Raw genomic sequence first — 18,557 nt, forward strand, 5'->3', positions numbered from 1 at the left:
CCCCTTTCCTCCTCCACCACCTCCTCCAGTACCTCTCCTTCTCCCTTCCCCTCCTCCAGTACCTCTCCCTCCTCCACCATGGCTCCCAGACGCCTCTGCTACATTGGACCCCTCAAGACGCGCTCCACCTTGATTTCGATATAAGGAGCTCAGGTAAGACATCTTGCCACCGCCTGGCATCTCGATTCAATGACCTGCAATCAAGATGAGTGAACGAATCAGCAAAGATAAACATAGTAATAAATAGTGCAAATGATACTTAGAAAACAATACAAAATAAACAAACAAAATTCAAAAAAGATGCAAATGAACAGGATATTAGTACAAATTAACATAGTATTAAATAATACGGATCATACATGATTTAGAAATAGTCATCATGATCGGGATTAGTTGGATCATAATCCTCATCATCACTATCCTCCATATCTACATAACCAGCAGTATCCGAAGGAGGAATGTCGTCTTCACTGTCTCTGCCTAAACACAGTCGCTCAAGTAATTCTAAGTCATGAACATTTTCGACCTCATCTCCGACCTCTGCCTCGTGGACAACCCTTTAATTGTCTACTTCCATTTTGATCACGTCTGTTAAGTCTATCTCGAAACTACCTTCTAGCCCCTCTTCTTGAAAGAACTCTCTATCATTGTTGTAGTCTTCATTGCTTGGGACAGGTAGTTTGCCGTGTGTCGATATCTTGCACACAATATCCCAACCCTTAAGTCGTTTGTCAGTTTGGCACAGGTACGAGAGATAATAAACTTGTATGGCCTGTTGAGCCACAATGTAGACATCGTCGCCTGGTAACTTTGAATCCTGTCGAATTTCGATTAGGCCAACTTTGGGTGTATGCCTCGTTAATTTAGGATCGAACCAGTGGCATTTGAATATAATAGGAGTCAGTGGTACGGAACCATGAAACTAGAGTTCGTATATGTGGCGGAACCACCCAAAACTACTGGGCCCGGGTGCACTGATCCTCGTTGCTAAGCAACTCTGACCCAGATTGGCACTCACCGGTAGTTCCTCGAGTGAAGCCTCGATAAAAGCCACGCTATTCCAGGATCAGCAGACAACACCCACACGAAGGTGAGCCCAGAGATTACAACACAGAACAATTCATACATCTCAGAGTGATTGCAGCGGAAAGGAAATTTATTACAAACCATGTTCAGATTAGTAAAGTACTACAGAGTTCCATCTACTCAAATTATTCAAGTCTCATCGTTTAGCGGAAGCAGTAAAAGATAACTAGCGAGATAACGTGACGCATCGATAAAGCCTGTACGAATGCATCACTCAGCGGGAGGGTGGTCAGCACCAGGTGAAGGGCCATCCCACTCAACAGACCAACCCGGAGGCAGAGTACAAGGCCAAGTAAGACTCGCAAATAGATCTTCGAAGTTAGTACCTAAAAAACAGTGCCACAAGCAAGGCTGAGTATACTAATACTCAGCAAGACTGACCCGTCACCGGATATAACATAGTCCGATAACTAGACATGCAAGGCTTTTTGGTTGGTGGGGTTTGTTTGCCAAAAATGCACTAAATGTTGATCCTTATTTTCAAATTTTATTTAGCCATTTTCTAGTTAGATTAACCATTCTAAGTTTGCATCCAACTCTACACAAATATGGTAGAGCAATCATTTAATCAACCAGCAGTATTATCATCATCATGTTCCACTTGTTACTCTATGTGACCGAAATCATTAAGCAGTCTCATGCCGTGAGAGGCGGACGATTCCGAATCGAATTTCAACCTGGCCAGGGGAACCTAGACCACACGCATGGGGATCGACTTCGCTCCCGCCCACGCTACTTTTCCCCTTTCTTTCCAGTCTGTGGATCCGGAACACCCTCCCCGACTACAGAGTCCGACCACTCTGCACCCGTACGTCGCGACAAAAATATAAACCCTACTTCTACCAGGAGGGTGCGAGATCGTTCCACTTGCCAGTCCAATCAGGTACTTAAGCTTACCGATTACCATATTTCTCGGTATGTGGCTAGTACTTTCAAACGCTTAACGAAATGAGCCACACACCGCGACCTTAGCCATTTTTTACTACACCAGCGGGGTATCACAACTACACAACCCCGCCCGTTGTCCTTACATTTCAACAGGAATTAAAGTCAGTACAATTCCTATTTGCTCGTGAGAGGCAGGAAACCACTCGACTTCCACCGTGCCTATTTAGCATGGCAACTAGTCGATAAAAAGATCCGGTAATAAACATAGGTTCCTAGGGATCATGCATCTAAGGTTTTCGATCAACGCCTAGAAACTTAAATGCAGAAAACAAATATTACAATACATTATTGAATAGATAGCTGAAAGATAATTCGGAAAATAGTGGGATTATGCTCCGGGGTTTGCCTTCTTGGGCACTGTCAGGCAGAAAAGCCTCTGGGGCTTGGCCCAGGTCTTGAGACAAGTTAGTACAGTTCAAAGAGGCCTCCTGCTCCACACGAGAGTCCGCGGGCACCAATTCGTAGTCACCGTCCGCGAGATTAACCGTTTCTATATGCAATGCAAGATTATGAGTTATTCATGGATAACAATTTCTTTCCTTCACGATAAAGTTGTAGTCCAACAAAAGTTACTTTAGTGATGATTTCAACAGTTTATTTCATGGGCAGTCATTTATAGAGTAGTAAACATAACTGCGTTTCTTCATGAATGAGTGGGGGTTTTAGTTTTCATTTTTTCAATTTCAACACATAGCACGCTTCCATTATTTCTTAACAACACAATTATTAATGAGCTATTGATGAGAAACTAAAGTAACACAGATCCAAACTTAAGCATTCATGGTATAAATTTCAGCCATTGACCATAAAGCATTTACCACTACTATTCATGTAAGTATACTATTCTAATTACTTCATCTTTTTGTACAGAACGTTTAACATGGGTTCTGGTGCTACAAATTTTACGAGAGCAACTTCATAGCATATACTCAGCACTGAAATTTTTCCAGATTTTATTCACTTATATAACTGAGGTGACAAAAAGAACAAAAACAGCAAGCTTTTAACTAAGATTAATTCTACAGAGAGTTTTACTAGGGATATGGCTCTCAAATGTTTACCAGAGACTATTCATGAGCTAAACATTCTCCAAAAAATTTTCAAGATTTAACTCAATATGATAATTTAGTTATGCAGTTAACTTAGCATGAGTTTGCATAGATTTCTCAAGGTGCATTTAACCAGTATTGCATCTGAACTTTTTATTATAGGTAGAACATATCATGCCCAAAAATCATGATCAGAAACATTGTAGATTACTCAGAACAAAAATAGTAAATCTAGCCCTAAGATGCTAAGCATGATTATTCATCAAAGCAAAACTCAGTAACTGCAGCTCAAAATTTTTAGACAGGAACACAGAGCTAAAAAGAGACTCCAGAAATAAATATAGATTTTTCTGAGCATAAGAACTATATATGAAGAATTAAGTTGATTAAACAAGCATAAATCATGGTATATAGCAAATGAACTCTAATAAATCTGAAATTTAGGGATTAATAGGGTTTCAGTTGCACATGCATGCAGTAAAAATTCTAGAGCAAGTTCATGTGCATATTTTCCAGTATTAATTTGAGAAAGTCAACAATAGATTAGAGAATCTTGATTGTTCCAACATGATAACTGTTTTAGTTGGGTGTCATATTTTTACTGTGATCTTAATATTCCATTAGTGATGACATATTCAAAAATCAAGGTTATTTGTTGAGTAGAACTTCCTTAACATGCATAGGGTGATTTTCTTATTCTTTTTCTCAGATTAAAATAAAAGCAAAAAATGAACATGTGAATGTAACAAAAGTTGTAGTTCTTGTTCTAAGTATTCCATAACAGTTGAGTTTGCAATTTTAAGATTTTTCTACGAATTGTTATGTATTTTCAAAGTTCACTGTTTTGAAGTATAAGCACATTTTGCAGTTTGACCCCTGGAAGTTTTGGTTCTTTTAATTTGGGGTCCCTGGCGGAACTCACAGAATAGAGCAAGGAAGGGTGCGGCGTTTCCCGGCGAGGAGAGTCACCGACGGCGAGGGGAAAGTGGGGGAAAAGGATGAGGAGTTCGAGAGCTACCCTTGGGTGGTCGTGGGAGGAGCGGAGGGGTCGGAGCTGGGCTCTCCACGGCGGCCGGTGGACGGGGGTGGAACTGGGCGGCAGTGGTGCCACTCCGGCGAGAGAAAGGCGGCGGGGCTTGGCCGGTGAGGTGCAGGGCGGTGAGAGGAACCCGTTCAGGGGCTCTATTGGAGCTGAGGAGGAGCGGAGGGTGTGGTTCCACGGTGAGCCGAGCTTGCCGGCGGCCATGGCATGGGCGGCCTTCCTGCGCGCGAGCAGGGAGGGCGATGGCCCTTTTTATAGGCGCGCGATGGAGGGAGGCGGGTCTGGGCGAGCTGGAAAGTGGTCTACTGGGGTAGGCGCGGCCGGGGAGGGCGCAGCCAGGCGCGGCGTGTGGCTCGGCCATGGCAACATCGTGGCGAGCAGGAGAGGAACGGGGGCGCGTGTCGAGCTCGGGGGAACGCCAGGAGAGCTGGTTTGGGGCAAACCCAGGGGCGCGGGAGCGGTTTTGGGCGGAGGCGTGACGCGTGGGGCGGCCAGGTGGCTTCGCCGGCGTACGGCGCCGCCGTAGGCGAGGTGCATGGAGACGGAGGTGGAAGAAACGGTTAGTGGCAATTTCGTAATTAGACCAAAGTTCCAAACTCAGTTCTGTAATTTCAATTTTTCTCCCTCATCTTGGCCTCAAATGAAAAAGTGTTGAATACCGTTCTTGTTCAATTTTTCAAGATTTACAACTTTCGTGTTATGCACTTTTTCATTAGAGCAATGGTTTGAGAGTTATTTAATCATTTCAAAAACTGCCATTTAAAGTACTTATCATTTCATGTGAATTTTGGCACTTTTACTCCTAGGCTTCAACTAGGTTTTTGTTTAACATGACATGGTGAATATGTATATTCATTTTCATAGGCTTCTTTGCAATGGTTTGAAGTTATTTTAACTTCCTTATTACTAGAAATTGAACTCTTCTTGAATTTGCCAGAAGTCTTTTTAAATTAAACTATGTGCCCCAAAAATATGGGTGTGTCTTCATACTATATTTTTATGACAAGTTAAGCATGAATGTTTAGGAAATTAAATGAGCAAGTTTTATATCCTCACATACTCATATATAAGGATGCATCATTGTTTTGTATAAATCTTTGTTATCATGAGCCAAAGGAATGTTTAGCCCTTTTGTTTGAATTTTTATTTTGTTTAAACTAGTAGCTCTTCATAAATCAAATAATGGTTCCATTGATCATTTCAATGATGGTTTTCCAGTTTAAATTTGATTTGCATAGAAAGTTTATAGCTCATTAAGAAAGGTGTATTTTATTGCCTTATTACCACACATGTCAAATCAAGTTTAAAAGTGTACCAAATATTGTTTTTCAAGCATTGCACTCAAACACATGCACACATACATTTACACACAAGTTTGCAAGAACTAGACATAGGGTTCTTATCTAAGTTTTCTTAGCTAATTTGTGTGTGAAGTTATGTTAATTGCTTGACTTTGGTTAAACTGACACCAGAGGTGTCACAGCATATTTCTAATAATCTTCCATAATAGTCGACCCCATCTTGGCCCAGCGTAAAAACTCCTGTATTAGTGGTTCTTCGATTGGGCCGACTCTGCTCGTACCCCATTGTGTGGAAGCGGTATCCATTCACGTCATAACCGTTAAATGACTTGACCCTATAGCCAAATCCATCGGCAACCTGTCTCAACTCAGCACTCATAGATGAATCGGTCTGGCCCTGCAAGCGCAAGTACCATAGTTCGTCATATTATTCGAACCAAGAAATGAAAGCGGGTTGTGCATTGGAAATTACCTTCTGTTTGAACCAAGAAATGAAATCGGGCTGTGAATTTCCCGCGCCATTTTTAAGAAGGGCATCCGATTCCTTCGGGGTAGGAGGCCTTGAGTGACGCCAGAATTGATGATGAAATTTCCTATATCAAACATGAAGGGGTGGATTATGCACCCTATGTATTGGAGGCTGAACAGTGGAAACTTGTGATCAGGTTAGACGAGAACTTACCCTATGTATGGCTCCACCTCGGAAAGGTTGATCAACAAATAAAACATGTTATGGCGCCACTCTTCATAGTTCAAAGTCTTGTACCTCGCATCACTTGCACTTTCAAATTGCCCTCGAAAAATGCTGAGGCTCGATTCATTATCGCCAGCATTGTAACGAGGGGGTGGATTATGCACGCTAGGAAGCTTCTCACCATAGTATTTAGTTGTGAAGTTTGACACCTTGAGAATATATGCCTCTACAATGGAAGCTTCGATTTTGCATTTATTTTTACATTTTGTTCGAAGAACTTTCTGACATCTCTCGATTGAATAGCAACAACAATTCTGCACAGGCCTCCCCAATCGTGCCTCATACGGGAGGTGCAGAAGCAAATGCTGCATCAAATTGAAGAAGGCGGGTGGAAATATCTTCTCAAGCTTACATAGCAACACAGGAGCCATTTTTTCCATGTCCGCAATTACGGCCCGAGATAACTCCTTAGCACAAAGTTGCCGAAAAAAATTGCTCAACTCTGCCAGCACTTGCCAGACATAATCAGGGAGGTATCCTTGAACCATCATCGAAAGAAGCCGCTCAATCCATATGTGGTAGTCATGACTCTTGAGCCCATTGATTCGCATAGTAGTTAGGTCCACTCCCCTCCTCAGATTCGTAGCATACCCATCAGAAAATTGTAACTTTTGGATCCACTCTAGTGCTTCCTTCTTTTGGGCCCTCGTTAGGACGAAGTTGGCACGTGTCTTCTTCCATTATCTCCCGGGTCCTGGAGTCCTCATTTCATATCTTGGTCTATCGCACAACATTGCCAGATCCACTCTAGCCTTAACGTTGTCCTTCGTCTTATCTGTGTCCATGACTGTTCCAAAAAGAGCCTCACCCTAATATTTTTCTGTATGCATCACATCAATGTTGTGTGCAAGGAGGAGGTCATCAATATATGGGAGCCTCCACAAGCCCGACTTCTGAGTCCAGGCGTGTTCCTCACCATATCCCACAAAACCACCTTCAGAATTGACCCGGAGAGCATCTATCTGAGCATGAACTGCGGCACCCGTCATTATCGGCGGTGTAGAATCTATAACTACGACACCTTTTGTGAAGCTCCTAATGTCTTGCCTAAATGGATGGTCAGCAGGGAGGAATTGTTGATGTTTGTCGAACGACGAATACTTACCCCCTTTCCTCAACCAAATGAACTCAGAGCTGCCTTACATGTTGGGCATGGAAACTTTCCGTGAGTACACCAGCCGCAGAATATACCATATGCTGGGAGGTCATGCAGAGAGTAGTGGTACCAGACATACATTTTGAAGTTTGTCTTTGTCGCTCGGTCGTAGGTCAAGACCCCTTCTTCCCATGCCTTGACCAAATCATCGATCAAAGGCTCCATGTAAACACTCATTTTATTCCCCGGGTGCTCTGGAATAATCATTGACACAAATATGTTCTGTCGTTGAAATATGACCCCGGGGGGGGATTCAGAGAGATAATGAACACGGGCCAACATGAGTACGAAGCGGCCACCATTCCATAAGGATTGAACCCATCTGTTGCAAGCGCAACACGTACATTACAAGCTTCTTTAGCTTTCTCATGATGAATCGAATCAAAATGTGTCCATGATTCACTATCGAAAGGATGCACCATCTTTTCAGGGTTGTATCGAACATCTTTTTTGTTCCATGTCATCTGTTGCGTGGATTCCTCGGTCATGTACAATCGTTGGATCCTCGGTATGAACGGAAGATACCGTACTATTTTCATGGGGATTGTGAGCTGCCTCTTAGGCTGACCATCACCAGAGTCAACCTCCAGGAACCTAGAGGCTTTGCACTTTGGACAGTAAGCGTCAGCCTCGTACTCTTTTCCTAAATAAGACACACCCATTCGGACAAGAATGTATCTGCTCATATGGCATCTTAAGTGCACCAAGGATTTTCTGTGTCTGATACATTGTCTTTGGCAGAATGTGATGTTCCGGAAGCATGCTTCCAAAAATGGTCAACATACTGTCGAAGGCGTCTCGACTCAAACTGAACTGAGACTTCAAGGCCATTAGGCGTCCAATGCCGTCCAGCTGAGACACCTTTGTTTGGCCGTGAAGTGGTTTCTGTGCCGCCTCCAACATCTCATAATACGCCTTTGCGGTTGCCTCTGGCTCCTCCTCCTGCGGTCCTTCACCGAAATGTGCCTCATAATAGTCATGTAACATATCTCCAACCCCACCATCAGCATCACAATCATCGATGCGTTGCCTCATGACCTCGTCCCTCATACGATGGCCTTCACCATGCAAGGTCCACCGAGTATAGTCTGGCATAAATCCATAATTGAAAAGATGTTGGCCCATAACTGTCTTTGTTTTTCGTTTCTTGTTTGCACAACTGTTGCAGAGACACCACATGACACTCAATCCTTCAGCCTGACCCCATGTGGTTTCCAAGAAATCGTTGGTCTTTTCAATCCATTCCATGGTGATGGCACCCTTACTTGGCCGTCCCGTGTACATCCACTGACGGTCGTTATCCATCCTCTATAATGGCAGCGAGTACTAACAAAATTAAACGCAACTACATGGTGTCCCTACATTCTAATAGGTGAAGATATGTCCTAATCCCACCCGAGGATGCATGGATGCAGTCAGTTTCCATGATCTCCTCCTATCTGAGACAGAATTTCGGCAGCACCTTCCCGCTGTTCTCGAGATACACGCCCCAGAAGGGAGATTGTGTATCCGGAGAACAACGGGGAGATGTTGCCTAGACTCTGTCTCGTATGCGAGCGGACCATGAAAACTAACCCCATCTACGCAACCTCGGGCTGTCCAAATAACATGGACAATTCGAAACAGATACGGCCATAGATATGCAAAGATCTGCATATTTCCAACAGTATCTGTTTCGAACGGGAGATGCCTAACCGGGTTATGTGAACTACGAACACAACATCGGAGGTGGCCGGCAGGCGCCGTGGGTCACCTGTGTAGGCGTGGCCGGCGTGGTGTGGACTTGCGGTTCTGGTTGGCTTCGGGCCTTCGTCGAACTGGTCGCAGGTGACGTGGGCGGCAACTATAAAAGACCAAATAAAACATATATTGGTCAAATAGCACGACAAGCATAACAAGTGTACATATCAGAATAACAAACATAACATTTTTGGCATAACATTTTGGTAAGCCTAGGATTACTTACACAGTGAACACTTCATTTTGCATTATGGCATTATCAGCAAACAATAGTTGAACCAAGGACAAAGTTATCAGTGTGTGTCACTGCCAATTTATGTTTTCCATAGCAATATTAGAGCAAAACTAAATAATCTAGTTTTGTGCAGATACAGGTTGAAGATACAAGTGAAATGGTGGACATAGGAGTGGCCACTTTCATAACAACGAAATACCTCCTAAGTTGTGAAGGGACTTGTGATTACTCAAAACTGGAGAACGAAATTAAAACTAAATTTGGAGCTTGATGTGCAAAAAAGAAGTCTACTCACCCTACTGCAGATCGAAGGTGACGGGGGTGGCGGCAGCCTGGCGGGGTGGCGGCAGCCCAGCAAAGAGGCAGCGCTGCGGAGGTGTGACGCTGGTGGCGCAGCGCCCGGCCCGCAGGTCCGGCATGGCCGGCGGCGGACCTGCAACGCCCCGGCGAGGAGGCGGCACTGCGGAGGTGGGCCGCCGGTGGCGCGGCGCCCGGCCCGCAGGTCCGGCGTGGCCGGTGGCGGACCTGCAACGCCCCGGCGAGGAGGCGGCGCAACGGAGGTGGGCCGCCGGCGCGCAGCGGAAGCGCAGCCTCGCCCCGGATGCGGCACTGCGGCACCGGGTACGTGACGAGGAGGGCTGCGGAGCCAAGCTCAACCGCCGGCCATGGCGTCCTGCGGAGCCGAGCGCACGTGGCCTGGATGGAACGTGGCGGCGACGGGGGGCGGGGCAAGCTGCGGAGCCGAGCTCACCCGGCGGCCATGGACGGAGTTGGCGCGGTGGCGGCGTGGACGTGGTTGGCCGGCGGAGGGGTGGTGGCGGCGGCCTGGACGGAGGCGGCGCGGTGACGTGTGTGAAGTGTGTGCCCGTGTGTGCAGTGTGTGGCCGTGAGTGGATAAGTGGTGGCGGCAGCATTTGCCGAGTGCACTGGATCTAGCACTCGGCGAACACAACAGCTTTGCCAAGTGCTAGATTCAATGCGCTCAGCAAATAATTTTTTCTGTTTTTTCAAAATGTGTTTTACTAAATTTTTTCAAACATAATTTGAAAAATACCTTGCCAAATCAATCAATAATTCATAATTCATGCTTTTACATAAAAAAATTGATTATTACAAGCAGTTTTAGCTCAAACACAATTTATATCAACTAATTAATTTTATTCATTAAGTGTTTTTGTACAAAAAATTAAAATTAAGAAATGGATTCAAAAATTAACCAAAATTTAACATGAAACAATCCATCATGACTCTTGCCTATACAAAAAGTTTTAAAGTCAAATCTGAATTCGATCGTCACTTTGACTCAAAAGCTTAACGAATCCTGCACAATTCCCTTAAATTTCTTCGAGATACTTCGTTTCGTAATCAACATACGTCACAACTTTTGCAAAACCTTCTCCATTTTTTATCACAACCTCCACATATGATATCATGACATCATGACAAATCTCATGATTTTCAGAGTTCATTTGCTTTTTATAGAATTTAAAACATATTCGGTCACACATTCCTAGAAATGTTTTGCGAACAAGATATTTGAATTTTCATTTTAAATCTTCAACATTGACTCAAGTTGGACTCAATAACATGAATATCAACTTTTCCATTCATTATAGTACATTATTCCAAACAGTTGCGGTTCAAATTTGAATTTTCCCCGAAATACCTTTTATCGAAAGAAATTAACTAAATATAGAAAATATAATGACAAATATACCAAATTTTAATATGTAGTGCTTCATATCGTATGAGAACAGGGAAAAAATTTGGAAACTTGGAGTGGAAGTTTTTTTTTAAAATTTTCACCGAGTGCCTCAAAGGACACTCGGCCAATCAGTCACTTTGCCGAGTGCTGTGCTTTTGGCACTTGGCAAATAGGTGTCTTTGCCGAGTGTCCTTTACTGACCCTCGGCAAAGGAGCAGTTTTGCAACCGAGTCGTCCACGTGGCACGGGAAAAAACCATTTGCCATGTGCCCCACCTTAACACTCGGTAAAACCAAACGAAAAAAACCTTTTGCCGAGTGTCCCACCCTTAGCACTCGGCAAAACCAAACGGCCCGGCCGGCTGTTACCCGTTACGGGTTGTTTGCCGAGTGCCACATACCCGACACTCGGCATATTCAGGGTTTGGCGAGTGTCTAGAATATGGCACTCGGCATATTATGGGTTTGCCAAGTGTCTATATTTTGTCGAGTGTTTTATTATTTACACTCGTTAAATGGTGTTTTCGCCGAGTGCGCGATAGTTGGCACTCGGCAAACCATAAAGCACTCAGCAATTTTTGGTTTTCCGGAAGTGTTACAGTGTATTTATAGTTTCACCTAAAATTGAAGTACAGCTGTACATGATCTGATATTCAAATTTGTAGGTGAACTATATTTCTTCGTCTATATGAAATTTAGGATTTTTAGCAAATCAGGATGCTTCGGTAGCATCAAACTTAGCACAAAGTACGATACTGGAAAATACCAGCAACACAAAACTGGAGGCGCAGCATAGCCAGGGATCTGAACCAAATTATCACATTTTAACCATAATTTTTTGAACTGATCGTATGCAGCAACTGAAGGAAAACATGTCGCAATGCAATTATTGAAACTGCAAGAGTTTGTAGTTTGTTCCGAGTTCAGACTAGAGCACACATGAGAACACCCAGTAGTCACCCTTTGTTGTTTCCCGCATGAAGGGTTGAAAACGGTCGGAAACGGTAATTATTCGGTAATCAGTTTTTTGGTCGTTTTTCTTTGATTGCGAATAAATAGGATATAGAATCTTGTATACGAATTTGTATTCTTGTTTTGAGTATTGAGCTTGTAAAGATTCATAAAAGGTAAACCTCAAATTCATCCTATATTTTCTCAAATGATAGATATAAAATTCGGTATGGATTCGGAAATAAATTCGGTATTTTTTTCACTTTTTTTTGTTGTAGGGAGCAAATAATGCATAAAATAATTTATGCAAAATTTTATTCTTATTTGTAATAATGTGCTTGATAATATAAGAAATGATCACCATCCAATTTTATACATATCTATTTTAAAATATTAAATTTGTTCTAACAGTTCAGATTACCACTTTCATCCCGGCCGCATCTGCTTGAACTGCCGTTGCGCTTTTCCCGGGCGAGAAGCTACTGAACACTCGGAAACAAATAAACTTCGGGCCATGTTTCCAGCATCCGGACCGGAATTGTTTCTCAACGACGGTCACAGAAGTCGGAATTCGGAATCCTGGGACGACTCTTACATGAACGGAGAACCGCATGGCAGTGGCAGACTGGCAGGGCATCATCCAGCATCGCTGGCATTATATAAGAGAACCCACCCCAAGTAACTAATGCTTTCCCTTTCCATCATCGTTGGAGATCGATCAAGCGCAGCCACTCTCCATCGCTACAACATATTCCTGGCCCTGATCTCCCCTCCGACGATCTCTCTCGCTCGTCGCTCCAGTCCAAGGACTAACAACCAGAGTACATGTCGACCAAGGCCGCCACGGCCATCGGGCTCCCGCCCGGCCTCAACTTCCACCCCGACGACGACGAGCTCGTCGAGTTCTACCTCCTGCCGACCGCCCGCGGCGAGCCGGCCTGGTTCCCGGGCGTCATCGTCATCGACGACGACACCGCAGGCAACACGGTGCCCTGGAAGCTCCTGGAGCGCCACGGCCTGGCCGGCGATGACGAGGCCTACTTCTTCGTGCGCACCAAGCAGGACGACATAAAGGAAGCCATCCGACAGGTTCGCTACTGCGCTGGCGGCGCGAGGTGGGTGTCGCAGAGGCCCGTGTTCGGCGCCTCGTGCATCGGCGGCGAGAGGATCGAGTGGAGGAGGATCAACTTGAACCTGCAGATGGGCCGCGGCAGGAGCGGCGGCGGCAGCGGCAGCACGGGGTGGGTGATGCACGAGTACGCCCTCACCGAGCCGGCGCGCCCGTCCCTCAAGATCTGCCACGTCTCCTTCTCCGGCCACGGCAAGGATCGCAAGCGCGTTCCCGACGAGGAGTACTCCGAACCCGCATCTAAGCGCGCTCGCGTCGACGCCGCCGATGCCAACAGCGGTTCATCGACTTGTGTCTACGGATCGACAGCGCCCGCGATCGATCAAGGCTACGGCACTTCCGGAGACGTCTTCCAGTTCCAGCAGCTACATGCGGGCCAGCAAGAACACTCGCTGCCTTTTCCGATCGACCAAGGCATCTCAGCGACAGATCTACAGCAGCAGCAGCCCCTGCCGGAGACCAACGTGAGTTCAGCGACTTGTGCTTATGAACCGATGCAAGTTACCGATGAGCAAATCTTGGAGTGGGGTAGTTCGTTTGCCGACGACGACGCAGAGCCAACAGCAGAGCAGCAGAAGACCGACGCCGCCGACAGCAGTTCAGAGATTTGTGGTTATGATGATTATGAACCGGTGCAAGTTTCCGACGAGGAAATCCTGGACTGGGGTAGTAGTTTTCTGGCCGACGAGCAGTTGATGATCCAGGAAACCGTCGCCGACGGAGCAGCAGAAAGCTCTGATGGCATCTCACCGAGCAATCAGCAGCAGCTGCAGCAGCTTGACTCAGTGCCCTCCATGGAGGTCGAGGAACGACAAGAGATTCAAGAGGATCAGTTTCAGCTGGCGCAGAGCTCTACCACTACCACTACCACTACCACCGGGACTAGCTTCTTCCTTTCCGCAGCATCAGCAGGTGCAGAGCTCTACCTGGAGCAAGCAGTGCCAACGACAGAGCAGCATCAGCATCTGCCGGCGGAGTACCAGACTGGAGGAGACGAGCAGGAGCAGCGGAAGTTTTGGAGGTCCATAGGAGTTGATATCGGGAACATAGTCTTCTGAGCGTTTGGTTCGGTCATCTCATCTTGTCCGGGATGTACATACATCTCCTCTAATATAAAGTTGGAAACTCTGTCATTCTTTCCACGAGTGATCCTTTGAGCCATAGTGCTAAACTGCTAATGTTGTAAAGTACATGCTCATTACTCCATAATTATCAGTAAAAGCACTTGTGCGTGAACCAAGGTGATACAGATACTCTTGTATTGTTGCCAGTAAAAAAAGATAGAATGTTCGTTCTTGTACTTGTGAACAATAAGCACGCATGCCTCTGATATGCAAAATTATATTCTTTTCATCAATTCTTTGGTGTGTAGCAGCTGATGCATTTTTCTGTTGATTCTTTGTTTATTGGAGCCACTTGTGAACAATAGGCAAGTCCGCAAGCTAAGGAGCAAAGTGGCATAGGAGTCCAAAGAAAGTTGGATCGATGGCTGGTTGGGAACGAGAAGTTTTGTGGTGGTACGGGAGGAATTGGAAACCTTTTGGCAAAATAGGCACTTTGGTCATTCAACTTTGCTCCAAGGGTCAAGTTGGTCCTTCAACTTTCAAAAATACCAATTTGGTCCTTCAACTTTTGTTTTTAGATCAAATTTGTCTCTATACTGATGTAATGCTTCACAATACCATGAGACTAATACTAAAAAGTCATCTTTACCATTGGCTATTTTCTCCTTCACAATTTACATGTTCAGCAGCAGTGCAACAAGTTAATCAAACATGTGCACGATATTCTTATATGATCTAGACTAAATTAAATACAAAAGGGTACTTCAACAAATACGAGAGACATCAAACCAGCGGATAGAATAATGGATCTATTTTGAAGTTTAATCAATACCCAACACTTTACAATCTGGTAATTAGAAAGCATGACACAGTAAGCAAAGTTATGTCATCGACTCCTTTGAATGTTTCTTTTAGGAGGGCTTTAAGGGGAAACAATCTTGTGAATTGGCATGAGTTGGTAACAAAGGTAGCAGGTGTTCAACTTGTGGACCAACCAGACAAATTCATTTGTTCTTTGAAAAAAAGTGGAATCTTCTCTGTACAAGAAATGTATAGAGAAATCATAAATGGGGATCACTCCAATTAATTAATAAATCTTTGGGGAAATTAAAGCTCCCCTTAAAAGTAAAAGTCTTTTTATGGTTCCTTCACCGGGGAGTTATTCTAACTAAAGATATTCTAGTTAGACGAAATTGGCACGGGAATGAGAAATGTTGTTATTGTAGTAATAATGAAACTATACAACATCTCTTTTTTGAGTGTCATATGGCTAGATTAATTTGGAGAATAATTCATACCACCTTTGGCCTTAAAAAACCTAACAATGTTATTCATATGTTTGGGACTTAGCTACAAGGGATTAGGTGGAAGGAAAAGAGTTTAATACTTACAGGTGTAAGTGCTGTTTGTTGGGCCATATGGCTAAGTAGAAACGATATTGTTTTTGATAAAGTGAACCCACAATCTTGTTTGCAGATCCTTTTCAGGGCGACATACTGGATAAGATTTTGGGCTTTGCTTCAGAAAGAGGAGGACAAGATTACTATATCAGAGAATTGTCGAGTTTTGGAGTCCATAGCTATGGAGATCTTCGCAAGAAATGGGTGGCGGTTTAGTAATAGGCTTCGCTTAAAATAAGTTGTTTGCTAAATTTAGCTTTTTTCCCTCTATATACTTGGTTCTCTTTTGTAATAATGGCCGGATATTTCACACTGTATTGTAGAGGACGGGATATTGAAATATTCCTTTATCTAAAAATACAATAATGGAAATTGAGTATGAGAAGAAACTAAGGGTAAAAATGTATTGTGGAGCATCGCACTAGCATAGTGACAAATTTGATTTAACAATTAAAGTTGAGGGACCAAATTGGTCTTTTTAAAAGTTGAAGGACCAATTTAACTCTTAGAGCAAAGTTGAAGGATTAAAGTAGCTATTTTGCCAAACTTTTTTAGTGCCTTGCAGGGAATTGCCCGCTTTCCTACTGCTCCACCTTCATCATGGCTTCATCTCCCGCACCCCTCCACGCGTGCCACCGGTCGGCCAGCTCCCAGCAGCCTCGGCGCACGCCGCCGGCTGCCTCCATGTTCCCTCTCGGCCATCTCCCTGCTCCATTTGGCCCGGCCTCCTGCTGCCGCCCGCCCCGCCTCGAGCACCCGCCACTGGTCTCCAGAAGCAGGCGATACTGGCCGAGGAGTAGCGGCCGAACGCCGCAAGAAGGCAAAGCGTGTGAAGAGGCTCGGCTTTCTCCATTCGCGCCACTCTCGATGGACAAAAGTGGCAGGCGAGATGGAGAAGCCAAAGGAGATGCGTGGAGCCATGTTTTGAGGCTCCTCCTCGGCCAAACAACTTTAGGTAGCGCGATTTCAAAAGCTCCTCCAATAGAGCCGTCGTGGAACACTCCGTTTGGCAAGTGTAACGAACATGACACCTTTTATGCCATTTCGAGTGATTTTGGTGATCGTATGACAACGCAATCAATGGGACTAATGATTTTGTTAAGTGAACATTTCTAGATCCAAGGGATAAAGTAAAAAGGTCATACAAAGCAATACACGAAGAAAGAACTCAAAGAAACGCTGAATTGGATGAGTTCTGCAGAAAACAAGAGCAATGGAAGAACCGATGCATGTAGCATCGGTGCATCCGATGGTTGTCAGATGTTCCGACGCCCTGGCATCGGTGCAAGTCTGAGCACCAAATTAAGATCAAGCGAAGACCAAGTCAAGATAGCCAGGTCACCGGTTGAACCGACAGCGTCAAGCTAGGCACCGGTGCATTGGATGTACTATTTTCCAGAGACGATGTCAAGCACGCAGGAGCTAAGCCTTCAGCACCGGTTTAACCGATGGTGCATCGGAGCATGGCGTCGGTGCAATGACGTCAGCAGAAGTGGGAGGTCCAACGGCTTGTCCTGGAGCTGTGTGTGACCGGTTTGACCGAAGCCCTATGCATCGGTTCAACCGGTGGTCCCTGGAGGCACTGCAACTGTGTCAGGAAGCCAACGGCTACTTCAGTTGCTGTGAGTGACCGGAAGTTCCGACGTCCCTACACCGGAAGTTCCGATGTCTACGCAAAAAACTAGCCAACGGGTAGTAACGGCTCTCTTGAGTTGGTGGCCTATATATATGCCTCACCCCGGCCATTTGAAGATTGCTGGAGTTGCTGGACATCCCATTCACACCCAACACCTCCAAGCCATCCAAGAGCATAAAGATTAAATCCTTAGTCCTTAGCACAAGCTTTGTGAATGTTAGTGCTAGGTTAGCTCTTGAGTGAGTGATCAAGCAAGGTTTAGATCCTTGTGCTATGGTTCTAGAGTGAACCAAAGTTATATCTCGGTGCGCTGGCCTCCTTGGAGTTTTGGTGGCTCGCCGGCAAGTCAACGACCCTCCGGCTTGGTGTGGAGCGGCGTTGACGACATTGTGCGGGGGACGGAGACCCCTCCTTCGTGAGCAATCTCCCTTAGTGAAGATCGAGATCAAGATGACCGTGATTGTGTTCACGGAAGAGACTCGATTGCCGGGAAGCGATACTCTTCGTGAGTGCTTCAACAATGTGGAGGTAGGGGCGCCTTTGTGGCAATTCGAACCACGGGATAAATCCTCGTGTCGAGAGTTCGCTTCCTCTCATCCCTCTCTTTAAGCTTCAGCATTTCATTTTGTAATTTGTGTGCCTTTACATTCTTAGTGTAGTATCTTGCTAGGATTGGCTATATGTTGCAAAATTCTTTTGGGATGAGGATTTCACACTAAGATGAACCGTAGTTGCACATCTAGATAACTTGAATTAGTTTAAGTTTTGTGCAAATTAGTTGGAGCCACATGCAATGTTATACAGTCGTCTAGTCGAACCTAGTCGCCATGGCACCGATAAGGCGACTAGTCGCGACTAGTCGTCGATCAGGTCGATTAGTCGACCCTAGTCGGTCCTAGTCGTCGCTATAGTCGTCCTATATATCCCACAACATATATGTACATGTATATGTATTTATATACTATATAGCAAGCAGGAACACCACAATGATAGTCAGTTTGGTGACACTTGTGAGATTTGATGTTTGAACTGTCCAGAACTCCATATTCTTATCCCACACTCCATATCCTTGCTGTTCTGCTGCTGAAACTGTAATTACAAAGAGAAAAACTAAAGTCAGTAGCTGAAATTAAATGTGTAACAGCATTACAGCAAGTGAGCAAGTAATTCAAAATTTAAAAAGAACACAACTAAACCAGGGCAGCAGGCAACCAGCAAAGCATACATATTACATAGACAATTAGACAGCTAAATAGGTTCAGTGTTCAGACATTCAGTACATAAATAGGTTCAAATGATAAGTTGATAATAAGCTGAACACTTCAGCTGAACAACACATCAGCACACAACAATTCAACAAAG

At 44.8% G+C, this 18,557-nt stretch overlaps 2 protein-coding genes and 1 pseudogene across 3 annotated transcripts; 2 read left to right on the plus strand and 1 right to left on the minus strand.

Annotated features, from left to right (window-relative positions):
- Window positions 1–18,557, plus strand: part of LOC120698165 — a 73,638-nt pseudogene that overhangs the window by 21,202 nt on the left and 33,879 nt on the right.
- On the minus strand, window positions 24–10,173 carry LOC120698185. Of its 2 annotated transcripts, none has more exons than XR_005684746.1 (3): window positions 9,607–10,173; window positions 9,090–9,179; window positions 24–194 (listed from the first exon to the last, which is right to left on the minus strand). XR_005684746.1 is itself a non-coding variant. In XM_039981717.1 (3 exons), the coding sequence occupies exons 1-3, from the start codon at window positions 6,729–6,731 to the stop codon at window positions 150–152; spliced, it is 789 nt and encodes a 262-aa protein (XP_039837651.1). In that variant the 5' UTR covers window positions 6,732–7,911; the 3' UTR covers window positions 24–149. The 2 variants fall into 2 exon arrangements, 1 of the variants encoding a protein (XP_039837651.1); XM_039981717.1 differs by lacking the exons at window positions 9,090–9,179; window positions 9,607–10,173 and adding exons at window positions 5,899–6,019; window positions 6,109–7,911.
- On the plus strand, window positions 12,792–14,153 carry LOC120653548 (NAC transcription factor 47-like). Its single transcript, XM_039931271.1, has one exon. It carries the CDS (start codon window positions 12,792–12,794, stop codon window positions 14,151–14,153), a length of 1,362 nt encoding a protein of 453 aa, XP_039787205.1.

This window comes from Panicum virgatum, chromosome 1K (genome assembly GCF_016808335.1).
Source record: "Panicum virgatum strain AP13 chromosome 1K, P.virgatum_v5, whole genome shotgun sequence".
NCBI lineage: Eukaryota > Viridiplantae > Streptophyta > Magnoliopsida > Poales > Poaceae > Panicum > Panicum virgatum.

Coding starts and splice junctions, on each gene's coding strand:
- LOC120698185 (XM_039981717.1), bottom strand. CDS start 6,731: ATGCGAATCAATGGGCTCAAGAGTCATGACTACCACATATGGATTGAG. Junction 6,020..6,108: donor GAGGTGGAGCCATACATAGG/GTAAGTTCTCGT, acceptor TGTTTGATATAG/GAAATTTCATCATCAATTCT. Junction 195..5,898: donor TTTCTTGGTTCAAACAGAAG/GTAATTTCCAAT, acceptor TCTTGATTGCAG/GTCATTGAATCGAGATGCCA.
- LOC120653548 (XM_039931271.1), top strand. CDS start 12,792: ATGTCGACCAAGGCCGCCACGGCCATCGGGCTCCCGCCCGGCCTCAAC.